The following is a 17,969-nucleotide window of genomic DNA, read 5'->3' on the forward strand; positions in this document are numbered from 1 at the left end:
TGGCATATCTTACAGTATTTTTTTAAAATCAATATTTAGAAAGAGAAAATATTTTGACTGTGATAGTCATTTTGTCTTTTAATTTATTAGAATTAAAGATTCATACACCTGCAATGTGTTACTTGTGGAGAAATGCTTCCAAGTAGCTGCTGGAAACCACCTGTCTTACCCTGATATTTAGAAACAAAACAAGGAAAACTTAAAAAATAAACTTATGGGGAGTTGGAGATGCCAGTTAATTCTTCCTTCTGGGTTCTGAAGTAGAGGGAATAGTAGAAGCCAGATGAAGATTACAGTACCAGCTTTATTAGAGTAAGCTGGGTTGGAAGATGGATCTTGGGTGTAAGACTTCTGACCCATCCTAGATGGAAATTTACACAGCTGCCTGGGTGTTGGCCAAGAAGCCATGGGCAGACTCTGCTGGGTAGAGAAGCCCCGTCTCTTTAACTCCTGGAGGCAGGGAAAGGGGGAGTGCACCCCCACCCCAAGGCAGGAAGCCCAGCAGTCCACCCCATCCTCCCCACTGAGATGCTGTCCTTCCTGCCCCAGAAGGTCTGTGAGCACTGATGATAGAGTAGTTTTAGTCCCCTCTGTGGTTCTTACTGGGAAATGGAACACACATTCTGTGTGAAAATGTGTCCAGAGGAAGTAAAGGGTCCTCCATTTTTAACCATTTGATTTGTTGTTAAATTCATATATAAGAAATTGGGCTGTTTCCTGTCTGGTTTTGTTGCTGGGACTGGTAATTAGATTGCTTTCTGGTTTTGAATAGACATTGGGTCCCCACCCCAAATGTGTACTAATAAGACTGTAATTTTGAAATTGATTTTGTTGACTAATCATACGTTTTTCTCACATAATGAGCCTATTGTGTGTAACAGCCTAAATAGGCAAAAGGTAATTTGTCATTAATCATTTTGCACATGAACAAAGATGGTATCAAAATGAATGAACTTCATAAACTAATATCATGTTTCAAAAATGAAATAGGCATTAAGAAGTATTTAGAAAGTTCCTAAAGTACGTGTGCTTGTGTGTGTGTGTGTAACCGAATGAGAGATGGTTAAAGAGCTCATTTGTTACAAAAGGTTGGGCTAAGTCAATCTAGAACAGTGGATGGATGAAGTCATCCTTCAAATAGAGTTTCTTTCAGAAAGAACTTTAGTCATCCTTCAAAAATAGTTTCTTTCAGCAAAACATTGAAAGGCTTACAGTGGTCATAAAGTCAGTTATGTGCCCTGGAAAAAGCCAGAATTAGAGGCTTTTCTAGAAACTTAAATATTGGTTCACATCATCTTAGGCAAAATTAAGCATCCTCTGATAAGGATGGTTACCTGGGTTGAAGACTGTTTCACTTTGAAGTCATCTGGGACAATAGAATTTTTAAGCAAGTTTTCTAAACTGAGTGCTTCAGCGATTATAACACAAAAACCCAGTAACCCCCTTGCCCCTGATGATATCTAACTTTGCGCAGCACAGAGTATATGTTGGGTTGCTGCATAGAATGATTCGCTGTGTAGAGTTATTTGCTGTATCAGAGTTAATGTTGGAAGACGTGGATCCAAACATGTCTTGGATTTTAGCAAAATGAATCAAAATCCTGCAGATGTCATTCTCATTGAATGGATGCATCTTACAGTAACTAAGTCTATAAGATAACTGGTTTTCCTGAAATGCCTCCAGTTTATTCAAAAGTAATTTGTTGTTGTTTAGTCTCTAGGTCATGTTGAACTCTTTTGTGACCCCATGGACTGTAGCCCGCCAGGCTCCTCTGTCAATGGGATTTCCCAGGCAAGAATGCTGGAGTGGGTTGCCATTTCGTTCTCCAGGGGATCTTCCTCACCCAGGGATCGAACCTGCATCTCCTGCATTGGCAGGCGGATTCTTTACAACTGAGCCACCAGGGAAACCCCATTTAAAAGTAATACCAAATCATTCATTTCTTTGCACATTAAAAAAGAAGAATTATGCTGTTTTCTCCACCATCCCCCACTGGATATTAGTGTCTGAGAGGCTCTCGTTCTTAGTATCCTGGATGAGATAAAAAGCAGTGCATCTTAAACTTTAATGTGCAAATGCCTGTATATCTCATTTTAAATGCCAGTTCCAATTCAGTTGCTTTGGAATTGGGCCTGAGATTTCCAACAATCTAGTGGCTCATCTCAGTGCTGCTGGTCCACAAGTCAGACGAGGTTATAGAGGTGCTGGTTACTAGAGGCATTGGTAGACATTGAGGTCATTATTTTAGCCTCAGATAATCTCTCATCTTTGGAGCCAAGTGCCAAGGAGAGATTAATAAAAGCCCTAACAGTCCAACATTCTATTTCAACACGTCCTTCCATAGCACAGAGGTCTAACAGGGCTCTGTAGTCGACTAGCCCTTCCTGAACGGCTGCCTCCTTGGGCAGGGTGCCTTGGGCATTGACCCGAAAAGATCAGCATGTGATTCCTGAAGGAGAAAACCAGAAGGCCTTGCATATAGATTGTCAAGTAAACAGCACACCTGCATTTGTACAGAAAAGAGAGTTTATCTTTATAAATACTGGGTAGACCATGTTTTGGATCCCACTAGATAGGATCCATAGACTTGATAGAAAGGATATCTTTCCAAAGATGTAATGGTTATCACATCTGCCTGTATACTAAATAAAAATACCCTTGCTTGGTTAACACCTCAGACCAAGTTAACCAGAATCTTTAGGTGTGAGACCTGGGCATCTTTTTTTTTCCTCTTAAGGAGCCCAGGTGATTATTGGGCTTCCCTGGTGGCTCAATGGTAAAGACTCCGCCTGCCCATGCAGAAAACACAGATGTGTGTTCGATCCCTGGGTCAGGAAGATCCCCTGGAGGAGGAAATGGTAACCCACTCCAGTATTCTTGCTGGGAAATTCCATGGACAGAGGAGGCTGGCAAGCTACCGTCCATGGAGTTGCAAAGAGTCAGACATAACTGAGTGAACACATATGCAGGTGATTCTTAAATGCATCAGGGTTGAAAGGCCTGGATTTAGGCAGTTCTTAACTTGGAGGGCAGGAAACTCTCCTGAGATGCATCATTTAACCTGAGATAATTCATCATTTGTGTAATCCTGTAACTTGTGACCAGATATTTGTAGTTATTGGGAGAGCTGACCTTGGTTTATAAATAAAGGGACAAGTAAGTTTATCATCCAGTGTTGGATGGTTAACTTCTTTAAGAAAATTTAGCCTTGGGGCATTTATGACCCAGGATCTGCTAGAGTCCAGGACTTTGTGCTTCATGGAGATTTGCTATAACCCCATTTTAGAAGTGATGGGAAATTCATTAAACTGTTTGTTTGATAAGCCTCTGGCCACTTCCAATGGTGTGTGCATGTTTGCGTGTGTATGCATTCATCTTCTCACTCATCAGCTAGTCTTTTTTTTTTTTTTTAAAGAAAAAGAACTTTTAACTTGCTGATCTTTATCGATCCAGTGCTCAGAGAGCTGTGCTATTCTGCAGACAGTGCAGCTAGAACACTTGTGGTCCAGCACTCAGCCTGTGCTCCACCCACGTGGAGGAGTAGGGTTCTGGGGTGATCGGCTTACAGGGTTCTGGGAGCACTTGTTGAATAACGAGCTTTATCTTGAGGCATTGTCCTACTTTCTGGAAGTAATTTTGATGATCTTTGTGACTCTGGTTTTCCGGCGTCATCTAGGGCCTGTTGTCATTTGTAGATGTTTTCTACATATAGAGAGTTACCAGAAATCTGATCCTCAGGGGGAAAAATTACATTTCGTACTTTAAAAATTCCTTTGTGGCTTTATTGTACTTTGGCTCTAAGTGGAAGCGAATATTTGAGTGTTTCATCCAACACTGAGGAGACCTACCTAACAGATTTGCACACTATGTGATCTTCTCACAGACCATTCCTTTTTTCTTCCTAGAGAGTCATTATCGACCTGTCATAATGTGTATTCACGGTTTCCTGGGCTGGAAGCCAGATGACAATCCTTTCCTATTTAAGACTGTCTGATGTAGCATCGGAGATTGTCTTCTCAAAGGCTTCTTCCCTGTGCCTTGATTTGTAGACTCGGATCTTTGTGGAGTGAAGCCTCCATGCCACATACTAATTAGTAAACGGGGGCATAGCCAGCCCAAGCATGAGCTCCTTGGCAGGTACCAGGATAGCACTGGGACTGAAGGATGTGGATGAAATGAGACTCATGTGACAGTTATGACAGTCACATCCTTGAGGATGTGACAGATGAGACTCATCTTTCGGTCAGCTTGGGACAGCGTCAGCAATCAGCCCCATCCCTGCTCTGCCCTGTCCGTCTGTGGCCTCAGTCTTAGCTCAGGGCTCTGAGTCTGCGCGTCTTCAGGGCTGGTGACTGGACTCCTGAGTTCACTTGGTTTGCTTCTCCTTGCTCTGTGATCTAGTCCTACAGCCTCACCTTCCCCGAGCCTCATCCAGTGGGGTGGGTGATGTCCTGCTGGTGCGCTAAGGCGCTGGTTATCAACCTGGGTGCTTTTATCCTTTAGGGAACATTTGACATTGTCAGGAGGCACTTTTGCTTGTCACAGTTGGGGGTGGCAGGTTCTAAAGGCGTCCATCTAAAGGTGTCTAGTAGCTAGAGGACGGGGTGCTGTCAAATTCGTATAATGCACAGGACAGCCCCTTATGACAAAGAATGATCTGGTCTCAAATGTCAGTTGTGCCAAGGATGGAGACACCTTGGATTAAATGGGTTTATTTCATTTTTCAGGGACCCATGCTTTTTGTTGTGGCTTAGTAGATGTTTTCTGAATTCTTGGACTTGCTGTGGTTTTATTTTTGTTGTTGTTGATGATGGGAAATTCTGTCAACTGTGAATAACCGGTGAGCCTGGTAAATGAAACTTACAGAACAAAGATACTATCTGATCCAGAAGTGACAGCTTCCTCCGCACTCCTTTGTCACCTTTCCTTTTTGTCTACCTGCCCGTAATGTGCAAGCCTTCTGCCCAAGAGGGGAAGTCAAAGAATACAGTCTTCGTGTGCCTTTCCAAGTGTTTTCCTTGCCCCTCTGCTCCCCCTAGTGGAGATGGCCACATACACCAGAGGACAGTTGGCGGTGGAAGTGGGGAAGGAATGGAATAGAGAGGGTGGGAAGGAGGGCCTGTTATGGATACAGACTCATTAGCTTTATTACAGTATTTGAAAACTTATTTATTAATGCCAGTTATGGAGCCCCAAACTACACTCAGTCAACAGTGAAACTGCAAGGCAGATCTTGCCTCAACTGGGCATGGCTGGCCATTTCCCTTCCGTCTGTCCACATGGAGAATGCAAGTGCCGCCTGATAAATGCAAACCGGCCACAGGGCTGTCTTGGTTTGATCACTTCAAATGTAAAAGGCACGGGTCATATAAAACCTAAGCATCAGAACCACCCCAGCCACCGCCCCCACAGAAAAGGTGTGTTGCTTTAGCCGGCGTCTTTGGTTAGTGACTCAAAATAAGACTTGTTGAGCCGGTTCCAAAGAGAACAGGCTGTTTTCACTTCGAATGTGTTTTTCCTGTTTATAAAGGACTAGAATCAGGTGGAGAGGGAGGTGGGAGGGGGGATCGGGATGGGGAATACATGTAAATCCATGGCTGATTCATGTCAATGTATGACAAAAACCACTACAATATTGTAAAGTAATTAGCCTCCAACTAATAAAAATAAATGGAAAAAAAAAAAAAAAAAAGGACTAGAATGTGTCAGAGGACCCAGTCTAGAAGGTGGACGAGGAGGGCCCTGTCTGTACGTGTTCCAGCAGCGCCTCCAACACTGTTGGTTCCCGGGTCCTTTGCTCCACGAACTGGGAGGCGAGGTCCTGGTTAGTGCAGCTGTCCAGGACTCACACCTCAGGCCGGGGGCAGCTGGTGAGAGGGCCCCGGGACTGGCTTCAGGTTTTGGTGGCATTGAATCGTGCAGCCAGTGAGTATCCAGCTTTGGGGCATCTTCCTAGGAATTTGGACTTACTTGGGAGGAAAAAAAATGTTTTGCTTGTCCTTGCCTCCTGCTCAGCTTCTCCTTTTAACAACAGAAGATACCGCATTTAGAACAAGACTCCCACCCCAGGCCATCTGCCTGCCTTGCACCAGTAATTCCATGAATGTATGTTTTTCTTCTTTTCATCTGCTGATTCTCCCAGCTCCTCGAGCTTGGTACGGCATTACAGTAGACTCACAGGTCCTTACCGTCACTGGACTGTGGTTTCTGGTTGGGGTTTCATGTGGTAAGTTCCTTCGCCTTTGAGTTTTCTGCAGGCAGCTGGGAGATACAGCTTGGTGTGGAGCAGATCAAATGGGATCAGGAAGCTTGAGCTATGGTTTGATTCTGAATCTCATCGGAAAACAGTGTTTTCTGGACCGCAGTGTCCTTCTCTGTGAATGAGAGTTTGTACTTGGTTATTATTTTCCTAAGCAAGATCTCACGTAGTATCCCAGTCTGCATACAGCTATTTTATACACTTTATTTATTTTTTTTAAAATTTTTTCCATTTATTTTTATTAGTTGGAGGCTAATTACTTTACAATATTGTAGTGATTTTATACACTTTAATTTATCCTACTTCCTTTTAAAGTGGATGACTAGGCCAGTGAGCTACTCTGGAAACTAAGAATTAGTGAGATGGTGTGCACGCATGTCTAGTTAGCACACAGGTGATTTCTGTGCTGCATTTTGGCTGTAGATTAGTGGATGTCCAGATTCACCGTGATAGCAAATGGTAATGGCTACTATTTTTTAACACCAGGCTCTCTAAGTTGCTATTAATGTAAATTCGTACAGAGGCTGGAAAGAAAAGTGGTAGGGAATTGTTTCAGAGTTGAGTCATTAGCATTCTCTAAAGACTGTTATTGTTACTTGTAATGAAGAATGATCAGCCAAAATGTCTCTGAAACATACAATTTATGATGGGCCCTCATCTGACATTTAATCTGGGTCTCATAGTATTTGGTATCGTGCAATCTTACGTGAGTAGATATGTGGACCTGAATTTTATAAAACAAATAAGCAAATGAGATCACTGCCAAGCATTAATTTTCCTACCAAATTAGCATAGGAATTCAAAGTTTAAACTCCACATACAGAGGTATGTGGAAGTTTTGTTGAGAATCTATGGTATAAAACTTTTCCCAGCCAAATTTTTTAAAGGAAGAAATATTACGCTAAGGAAGACAAAATTCAAATGAAAACATTTGTGGAACCTCAGAAACATCTCTGGGGACCCGGAAGTCCTTTGGAATACAGTTTGAAGACCAGTAACCCCTATTCATCTAGTTTACCAATGTGTTCTGTGGTTCTACAACTTTCCCCATTTTACTTACGCAGAACCTGAGACAGACTTACTTGTCTACAGTCCCACAGTGCTAATGGGTGGGACCAGCTGTGGCTTTCCAGGCCCTAGATGCAGGAGTTCTTTCAGTTCCCCTTCATCACTCTTCTGATGTCCTGGGATCATCTTGGATACCCAGTGATGGAACCAACAGCCTCTACCTAAGTTTCCCCCAAACTTCTTTCCCCTCCTATCCCTCGTCTTGGACATCTTTTTGGTCCTAAAGTCACTGCCCCTCGAATTATTTTCTGAAGCTTTTGTCCCTTTTTTTTTTTCTTTTTGTATCCATCTACCACCACATCCTCTTTAGTTTAACACCCACCTAGTCAAGGGCAAAGTAGTCGTTCACTGCTATGTGACAGATCCTAGGGTTAAAAACTCCCAACAGTTGAGGTTCACTTACATTCTCAGAGTGTCCAGCTTCTTTGTGGTTCACCCCGGTGGTGGTCCCGGAGGTCACTGCTCATTTGTATTTTGTCATCCCTGCCATCCCATTCTTTCATCTGGCAAACACATAATGACCATCCCCAATGTACAAGGCAGTCCCATTCCTGGCACTTCCTGTCTCTAGGGAGCTTACAGACCCTATAGGGGAAATGAAAGAAAAGATTATCCGACAGAGAAGTAGTTAAGAAGCTCTTTAGAAGGAGCACATACTTCTGGGGGGTGCTCCAAGGAGGATGGGCCCTCCTCAGTCCAGGGATCCAGGGAAAGTTTTAGGCAAGATATGGGGTTCATTTGTGAGATAGTGGTGGGGTTTCCAAGGCAACATGGATGAGTACAGTGGACTCAGGATTTGTGTGTGTGTTTTTTTTAATAGTTTAATGTATTTCAATAGCAAACTTAAAAACATGTACTTGCATGTAGGACAACTCAGAAAAGTATAGTGAATGAATGGAATCTACTGATAAAAATGCTACAAATACCATTTAGTTGTAGTCAACAAGAAATTTACCTGTTTTTAAAAAAATCCAAATGCTGGCGTTGTCCAGAAAAATTTAATAGGTTTATTTATGTTGTTGAACTGCTGAAACTTGTTCACTGAAACATTTTGACTTGCATTAATGCTTTACGTCCCCACATTTATATTAAAAATTCACATAAATGAAAGTGGAAAAATTGCCAATACTGATTCCCTATCCCCACCCCATTTTCCACTTGCAGTTATATATTTAGGTATCTTTTGACCCCCATGGGGGGGGGGATATTTTAACATTCAGAACTACCAGTAATAGGAAGAAGAGAATTTTTCTTAAATGTTTTTTTGCATCATAGTGGTTCTTAAACAGGATCTCTAGGGATGTGGTGCGCGAGCTGGATATTTTTTGGCATGATGGTTACACATTTGGCATAGATACAATCCAGGTTGATGTCTTTTAAAAGGCAGCAGGTCTTGCTTGCCTCCTGCAGAGCACCAGTAGCTGCAGGCTGGAAGCGCAGATCTGTTTTGCAGTCTTGAGCAATTTCCGGCACCAGACGCAGGAACGAAAGTGTGCGAGTCAATTTCACCAGGCCTGTAACAGTGAGGTTTCTCTACCCCCCTAGTAGAGGGCACACTCTTGTGAGCAGCTGGGGTAGCCAGTTGCTTCTTTGATGCTTGACCATGGGTGGATTTCCTGGCAGTCTTGTAGAGACCTCCTTCCTTACCCTCTTCTGCCCTGGAGCTTGGCGAGCTAGAGGGTGCACTGGCTTTGGAGAGCTAGAGAGTGATGGTGGCGTGGCAGCAGCCTCTGCGAACACAAATAGGATTTCTTGAATATTACTGTGGAGGGGGAGGCAAGAGGGTAGGCCCTGATGGCTGCCATCCAAAGACAGGTGGGAAGATCGGGTGACCTCTAATAGGACAGCAGAGTTGTGGGAATGACTAAGTGCAGGCAGTGCTACCCATGTGCATGTGGTACCTCCAGGCTGTGTTGGGACTGTCCTGTGGGCCTGAGGAAAAGGTCAGATCTCTGTGTCTGGGGCTGGTATTGCTCCTGAAGGGATACGCATTTCTATCTTCATCCATCCTCCAAAGACACGGGTCCTGATGTGACAAATGGTCTCCCACTAATGTCAGATGGGCCTTTGATGGAGCTTCCTCACTGCTTCTTCAGTCTGGTTCTGACCCCTGTACAACAGGGCTGATTTTGAGAGTTTCCTCAAGTGTGTTGAGAAATTGGCATCTGGTAGGCAAAGCAGGCCTCGCCTTGAAGAGTGATTGATCCAGAGCTGAGAAGGGTTAGCGTTGCCTGGTAAACGGGTGGCAAATTTCTTTGCATCACTTGCTTCTGTTGCAGGGCCTGTGGTCAGCCCTTAGTGAGGGTCCAGCCTTATCTCGGCTGTGGAAGTAGGGGAAGGGGTGGGTCCTGACTGGGGCCACAGTACGCCTATGAGGCTCCTCTGCCTGTCTTCAATTCAGCTCTCCCTCCTACCCCACCTTTGGAGGTGGGCTTGCTTGCTTTTTGTTTTTTGGAAAAGTTTTATTAAGATATGTTTAACATTTCATACACTTTTCCCATTTAAAGTATACAGTTCAGCGTTTTTAGTATATCCACAGAATTATGCATCCATCACCACAATCCATCTTAGAACATTTTCACTCGCCCTCAGAATAAACCCTGCAAGACTTAGTTGTCACCTCCTAATTCCCCCCCTCCCCTCAGAACCCTAAGCAACTACTGTGCACATTCTACTTCTAGGATTTGCCTATTCTACTAGACTGTTCATATAAATGGAATCACGTAATATGTGGTATTTTGTGACTGCCTTTTGTCACTTAGGATTTCTGGGGATCATCCATGTTGTAACATGTATCAGTGCTTCATCTCTTTTTATTGCTGAATAGAACAAATCTGCCCCATTTTGGTCATCCATGTGTCACTTGATGACCATTTGGGTTTCACTCTTTGTCTGTTTTGAATAATGTTGCTGTGAAAGTTCATGTATTAGTTTTTGTGTGGACGTATACTTTCATTTCTCTCAGGAGAATTCCTAGGAGCGGAGTTAGCTGGGTCATCTGATAACTGCTTAGTCATTTGAGTAAGTGCCAGACAGTTTTCTGCATTGGCTGCACCATTGTACACGGATGTAAGGATACATATCCGCCCACAGGATATAAGGGTTCTCCTATTCCTACATCCTCACCAACATTTGTTCTTATTTGTCTTGTTTGATTATAGCCATCCTGATGGAGGGGAATTGATATTTCATTGTGCTTCTGATTTGCATTTCCCTAAAGGCTAGTAATTTTTAGTATCTTTTCATATACTTTTATTTTTTTAATGAAGATGTGTTTCCTTGCCAAATGTGATCTTTGATCACATTTCAAAAGGGAAACCCTATTTCAGCGTGTTGATGAGTGGATGGGAAGGGAGGAAGTGATCACTGTTCTTTTAGGAAGTGATTTTACTATGTCTGGGTTTTCTTTTTGCCCCTGGCATGTATCACCTGGGTGGGTCCTGCCTCTCCCCAAAGCCGAGGCAGAGAAGCACCACCTACTATTGGGTCCTTGCTCAGTTCTTGGGCCTGCTCTTTCCTTTGCTTAAACTTCGCAGCGTTGAGTGGCTTCTTCAGGGGTTCATTGGAGGAAGCAAAGCAGGGCTTCTCGTATGAAAGCTGACAGGTAATTCCTGTCTGCTTTGGGGGCTCTCCTAAACTAGCAAAAGAAAATTACCTGAGGCTGTCTTTCTTGGTAAGCATCTTGTTTGCTTGCTCTGGGAAAATCCCTTCAGCCCTGGCGTGACATCGGCTAACTGGCATATGGCTTGTTGAAAAGGAAGTGCAGCCACTTCCTGGGGTGGAGGGGGGCCTTCTGAGCTCAGGCCTTGAGGATGGGAGCCCTGTCTTGTCCCTGTTCAGTCCCCTGACACATGCTCAGTGCATCCTTGTAGTGATGAACGCAGGTGCCTCTCAGCTGGTCCATGCGAGAACGGGCTGAATGAAGTGCCACCGAGCCTGGGTAACCAGCTCATTCAGTCTGTAGGGGTTTTATTGGTTCCCTGGCCGCATCGTTCTCTGAGAACACAAGCGGGGAGTCTCTTAAAGGTGTCATGGATCCCATATAGAAACTGGTAAACAGTCGACGTAGACAGTGTTTTACAACTTCAGGCTAGGAGGGGGCATCATACCCTGGAGGGAGGGGAGGAGTCCAAAGCAGATGGGAATGGAGCTGGGTGGGGGTGAGGAGGGGGAGACAGGCTTGGTTTGGATGATCTGCATGATGTGGGGCAGGCTCAGCCAGGTCTGGGGAGCAGCTTGAGGGAAGACAGGGAGACCCTGGGGGTTAAGAGGCTAGCAGACTGGCGATGTGGAGGGTGTGGTGGGCCAGAGGAGCTTATGGGATGAGAAGAGGGAGATACCGCCACGCGGACTGGCAGAGCCGTGGAGCGGCACAGTGAAGGCATCTGCCTGCGTTCGGGGCTCTCAGACGTGAACGGGCATCAGAATCGCCTATTGAAGCACAGGTGGCCGGGTCCACCCCTCCTCCCACTTGCTGGCCGCCTCCAGTTGCTGATTCAGTAGGTCTGGAGTGAGGCCTGAGAATTTGGTTTTCTCACGGATGCTCCTGCCGCTGCCGAGTTGGGGACCACACTCTGGGAGCCACTGGCTTAGAATTCAGCAGTTGGTAAACTTTTTCTGTTAAGGGCCAAGAGTGAATGTTCTAGGCTTTCGAACTACGGTAGGATTTCAGTCACATGTTCTTCATTGCTTTTTACAACCCTTTAAGCCTGTTCAGACCATTCTTGGCCGTAAACAGATTGGCAGGGAAGAGGAATGGTCTAGGGAAGGCAGGGCCTGGTTTGCTGCCTCCTGGGCTGGCTGGCCATAGATTCTTCTCTGCCATGTAGCCAACTGACCTTTGTCAAGGTAATCTCCGTGTTGTTGTTTTTTCATCTGTAAAACAGACATAACATTAATAGTTCCTACCGTATAGGACTCTTTTAAGAATTCAATGAGCTGAGGCATGAAAAGCATCTATCACAGTGCCTGGAACATCACTAGAATTTATGTATCATTTACTATCAGTATCAGTAGAGGTATTACCAGCTACTGATGACGGTTGACAGGCGAGGAAAAGAGAGAGGAAGACCAGCACAGATCTGGTTCATCATTGACCCTGAAAGCTGATTGCTCCAGGGTCCACTATCATTTCTTCTTACGCTGCTCAGGAAGAGGAATCCTTTCACCCGCAACATAGGCACACTCAGAGTACATCCTGGGTCGGTCCCTCGAAGGAGGGGATGCTCAGCCTCTGCTTTCAGAGCCTAAAGAATGTGCCATTGGTGAGCCGGCTGGTTTGTGAGTCCAGGACTCTCAGAAGGGGGCCCACCTGTGCTATTGCAATGCATCTGTAACCCATGCTTCAGCCTCATTTGTTGGGAAGGCTTGATTCAGGACCACAGTGCAGCCTATGCTGATATGAGATAGCATCTGGCTGCATTGGTATTGAGGGGATGCCTTGTAACCTCTCATTTTGCCCCGTGGTATGAGTAAAAATGAGAACCACAAAAACGCAGGCTGTCATGTGCCCCACATTTCCTGTGCTGAAGTGTGCAAGTGAGAAGTACGGTTCAGCTTTTACTCGTGTAGCTGGCACGAAAAGATAGTCGGGTGCCCCTTGCACAGCCTCTCTGCGCCGCTGTCTGGGGAGAGGCCACCTGGTGGCCCTGAGACCTTCAGCTCGGCTCCAGACACTGCTACTGAAAGCTGACCATGCTCAAATAATACCAGTTGCAGGAGGGCTCGCTCCTTTCCTTGTCTGATGACCCCCTAGGGGGCATCCACTTTCTGGCTCACCTCTCCAGCTACGGGCGCTCATCCTTGCCAGAGCAGAGAATCGTGACTTGGTAAGTTCAAGTTTCACAGGCACAGAAGTGCCTGCTGGTGATACGACTTCACCCTCCTCTTGGGTTTTTGCTGACATTCAGTGAAATATCCTTCCATCTCCTCCCCACCTTGCAAAACAAATTTCCTGTTTTGAACTTGGTCCAGACTGGAACAGCCCTGCTACTACACCTGTGAACACGCGCAGACACACATTCCTCCCCTCCGTGTTTGTACAGCTTTCTGTCGACCGGCCAGATTTCCCCTCTCGGCTTACAGATCCCAAATCATAACACAAGATAGGCTACCAGCAGATGAAGAAAAAAGGAAGTGCACCTTTCAGAGCTGTTAGTGAAAACAAGGCTCTGGTTTATTTCACCGTGTTTTGCCACGAGGACTCTGCTAATTTTCCCCCTTCTTCACAGCAGGATGGAAGCAAGGCAAGGAAATCAGCTGATGCAGGAGCCAGAGTGAGTTGAGGAAGCCCGCAAACCCAGCCAGTACCATGAGCTCGCGTCTCCCCTCTGCGCTGTAGGAGTCTGGGGCAGGTGAAGTCGGCAGAAAGCAATGGCTTTCTTCACTCCGTGGAAGCTGTCCTCTCAGAAGCTGGGCTTCTTCCTTGTGACTTTCGGCTTTATTTGGGGTATGATGCTCTTGCATTTTACCATCCAGCAGCGAACTCAGCCCGAGAGCAGCTCCATGCTCCGGGAGCAGATCCTGGACCTCAGCAAGAGGTACATCAAGGCACTGGCCGAAGAAAACAGGAACGTGGTGGATGGACCCTATGCGGGGGTCATGACGGCCTATGGTAAGTTCTGCACTGCCGGGGCGCCTCCGTCCAATTCTGCTTTGCCTCCGAGGGACCCCAGAGGCTCTCACACTTGGTCATGGATTGAGTCTACCCCTTGCCACTCCCTTCCTGGCGACACATGGCTCACAAAGGGATGCCTTGAGAAAGTTAAAGCAGTGCCCTTTGGGAGACTCTGACCTCTTACACACACTGACGCGTAGTGCCCGGAGCAGCGGGGCTTCTCTCTCGGCGCTCTGTTGGTTGTATTGCAGCTGGCTCCTCTTCACTGGACACATGGCTGGATTGCATGATCTCATCTGGGAGGATGTTCAGGGAATGTAGAAAAATAGTCTCATTATTGTTCCCTAAACAAAACTTAATTAGGACGGGTAGGGACGAGGTAAGGAGGGTGAGGAGGAATGTTCTAGGCCTGCCAGAAAACTGAGAGCCAAATGTGTGCCTCCCTCCGGCCAGTACGCACGTCGTCAGAGCCTACGTGCTGACCAGTAGCTTTAACCTTGGGCTTCCTCACAATTTATGGCTCTCTCGTTTCTTGTCTCTGATTGCTCTCACTTTGAAAGAGATCTTTTGGTACTCGTTGCTTTTTTTGTCAGGTGCTCGAAATTCTTTTTGAAATGAGGTTGAGTGAAAAGATATGCATATGGAATATTATTTTTCTTTTGGCAAAACTTAGGCTTAATATAGAAAAGTTGGAAGCTGTAGACAAACCAAAAAAAAACAAGATTAAGGAAAATCACATATAAATCTACTACTGTGGGAAATAACCACAATTAACATTTCAGTGTATATCTTTCTGGTATATATGTATATGCACACACACTCACACACAAATATATATGGACACAAAATATTTACCAAAGCATACACAAATACAATATGGGGGCTTCCCTCGTAGCTCAGTCGGTAAAGAATCTGTCTATAGGCTATGCAGGAGACCAGGTTCGGTTCCTGGCTCAGGACGATCCTCTGGAGAAGGGAATGGCAACCCACTCCAGTATTCTTCCCTGGGGAATCCCATGGACAGAGGAGCCTGACAGGCTACAGTCCATGGGGTTGCAAGAGTCAAACATGACTTAGCGACTAAACCACCACACACATACAAAACAAAAATTGCAAATGAAATTTGGATCAGACTGTGTTTCGGAGAATCCAAGTTGCAGCCCTCCCATGATCACTGAATATTTGAGTGGACTTGGTTCACAGTGGATGACCTTTGTGAAGTCGTGCAGTGATAGTTCTGGCCATTGAATGGAGACTTTAGTGGCCTCAAGGTTTGGAACCTGAGGTATAATATAAATCAGATACAAGGGTGGGGTTGGTTGAGGTGGGAAACATTGATGGACTACTTTAGCTTTCAAATGACGATTCCTGAAAATGTGTAGCAACAGGTGTTGAACTTTGAGTTCAAACAGAGGAGTTGTTATTTAGTCATTGAGTCATGTCCAACTCTTTTGAGACCCTGTAAGACTGTAGCCTTTCAGGCCCCTCTGTCCATGGGATTTCCCAGGCAAGAATACTGGAGTGGGCTACCATTTCCTTCTCCAGGGGATCTTCCCAACTCAGGGATCGAATCCATAGGAGGGTTCTGTACCACTGAGCCACCTCAGAAATCCTACTCAATTGTACATATACGTTTTCTTTCTTTTTAAAAGAAATCCAAGAAATATGGTTACTTTATAATTATATATATATATATGTATATATATATATAAAATTTTTTTTGGTAAGGTGGAAATGGTTGTTTCTCACATACAATGTAGACTTTCTTTTTCAGCGCCCACTGTTTGAATGATCACACAATCTGCTTTTAATCCAGTCTTTCAGAATTTGGCAGTGTCTGTTGGCACTGTTTTTTTTAATATGTCTAAATGTCACCTTTCTTTGATCTGATGAATCAAAAAATGAGACTAGTTTGAGAGCTAATGTTGAAAAACAACTAGGTAGTTTTTCGGAGGGTGCATTTTAAATTGCATGTTGACTTGAATCTTCTGTATTAATACCCGATATTATAGGTTAACCACCAGAAAAAGATATATAAAGCAAATTGTCACCACTGGTGTTTCTATTGTGTTACAAGTAAATGTCACGAGTGAAACAGGTGCTGCTTTTCCAGTTTCTGGTTCAGTGTATTCCTTATTACACACTTGGCGAGAAAGGGGTCTAGTCCTGTCGTGATTTCCTCCTGTTTCTCTGTCTGTCTCAAATCTTTATCATGGAAAGGAAAAACCACTTGAATGGCAAATGCATAGTTTTTTCTTTCTAGTTGTTTGCAGCAGTTTTACTTCTTGTGTACTGCTAAACATCTCATAGCGTGAGTTTCCTCCACACTAAAGAGCAATGATCTTAGCTTTTCAGCCTCACAGAGACAGTATATTTTTTTTTTTATAAAGTTATCAAAAACTTCAGAGTAGCCTAGTTAGAATATCAACCACCTTGTATGTTTATAATCATAAGACTTTGGAGCACAAAGAAACTACGGAAATTTATTTCCACTTTCTCCCTTTACAGAGGAATTTTAGCAGAATAATTCTGTTCCTCAGAAACAACAGAGAAACAACCAAACGGCAAGTCTAGCCTGTTTTTGTCTTTCATCTAATCAACTCAACCTGCCAATCAAAGTGGTCCTTGGAGCTGAGTTTCAAGAATTTAATTGGACTGTGCATTTGTGCTTGAGGTTTGGGGATCATCATGAGATGAAATCTTACCAAGACATAGGCTCTCTTCTCAGCACTATTGCTTTGGAGCCGGATAATTCTGTGCATGGTGTATCTTGTAGGATGCTTAGCAGCATCTCTGGTATGTGTATCCACCAGCCTCAAAAATATCTCCAGGCTTGGGGGGCAAAATTTCCCCTCTCCCCACCTTAGAGAACCGCTGCACAAAGACTGAAAACAACAAACTCATCTAGCAGCATCTTCTCATGGAAGTCCTCAAGCAGATAACTGAATTTTGTTATTTAAATTTTGCCAACTTGGTTCTCCTGGTTCTCATTTCTGGGCACCAACAACTGGGATTGAGCCCAATGATATTATCCAGGCCCAGTCCTGGGAAGCGGGAGAGCCACTGGGAGGATATGTGCTTCCCCTGGAATCCATCACTAGCCGTTGTGGGCATGTCGGTAGCTGGGCAGCTCTGGTGGGTGAGGTTATATGTTGGATGGAGATACGGAGACTGCTGGATGTTCAGCAGTGTAGCTGGGCTGGAGGTGTGGGCATGAGGATGCATGAGCCGTTGGTTTGCAGTGTTTCTCTGCCACAAAGGCAGCCCATGCACAGAGCACCTCCTGGACATCTGCTCTGGGACAGTGAAGAGCTGACCCTCAGTGGCTGGGACCCGTGTCTGGTTTGAATGAATCCAGTTAATAGACCACCTCCCCCTCAAAAAAAAAAAAAAAAAAAATCCCTTCCGTCTCTCATCCCATATTGGTATAATCAGAGGCTCTAAATATGTTATAATTTATCTTCAGTAGCTGCAGCAGGTGTTTGAAGAACTGTAGTAGATGATTTGGGGGCTTCCTAGGTGTCACTAGTGGTAAAGAATCTGCCTGCCAAAGCAGGAGACACAAGAGATGTGGGTTTAATCCCTGGGTCAGGAAAATCCCCTGGAGTAGGAAATGGTAACCCACTGCAGTATTCTTGCCTGGAAGTTTCCATGGACAGAGGAGCCTGGCAGGCTACAGTCCAGGGGGTCACAAAGAGTTGGACGCAGCTGAGCACACAGGCAGTCTGTAGATGACTTTAGATTATTACTGACTTATTAACATTTCTGACTTGAGATGCTGGAGCAGAAGTATTCAGCACACTATGACCTGTGGGTCACATCTGGAACTCTGCCTGTCTTGTGTAAATAAACTTTGACTGAAATCCACACACTGTCATTTGTTTATAGCAACTAATAACAGACAAACGTGACAATACCAGGATTTGTTTCACATAACATCTAAAGTGTGCTGACTCTATCTTTCAGGAAGCGCCATAGTTCATTCTGAAATGCTCATCTGATCATATCCCTCCTTGTGTCAACAAT

The 17,969-nt window shown here is 44.8% G+C and overlaps 1 protein-coding gene across 1 annotated transcript in view; it reads left to right on the top strand.

Annotated features, from left to right (window-relative positions):
- MGAT5 (alpha-1,6-mannosylglycoprotein 6-beta-N-acetylglucosaminyltransferase) overlaps window positions 1-17,969 on the top strand; it is a 387,153-nt gene that overhangs the window by 134,679 nt on the left and 234,505 nt on the right. Inside the window, exon 3 of the mRNA XM_043488382.1 lies at window positions 13,558-13,940. Coding sequence (XP_043344317.1) covers window positions 13,700-13,940 — 241 coding nt within the window. The 5' untranslated portion in view covers window positions 13,558-13,699. The remainder of the gene's footprint in view (window positions 1-13,557; window positions 13,941-17,969) is intronic.

The sequence above is a fragment of the Cervus canadensis genome, chromosome 15 (genome assembly GCF_019320065.1).
Source record: "Cervus canadensis isolate Bull #8, Minnesota chromosome 15, ASM1932006v1, whole genome shotgun sequence".
Taxonomy (NCBI): Eukaryota; Metazoa; Chordata; class Mammalia; order Artiodactyla; family Cervidae; genus Cervus; species Cervus canadensis.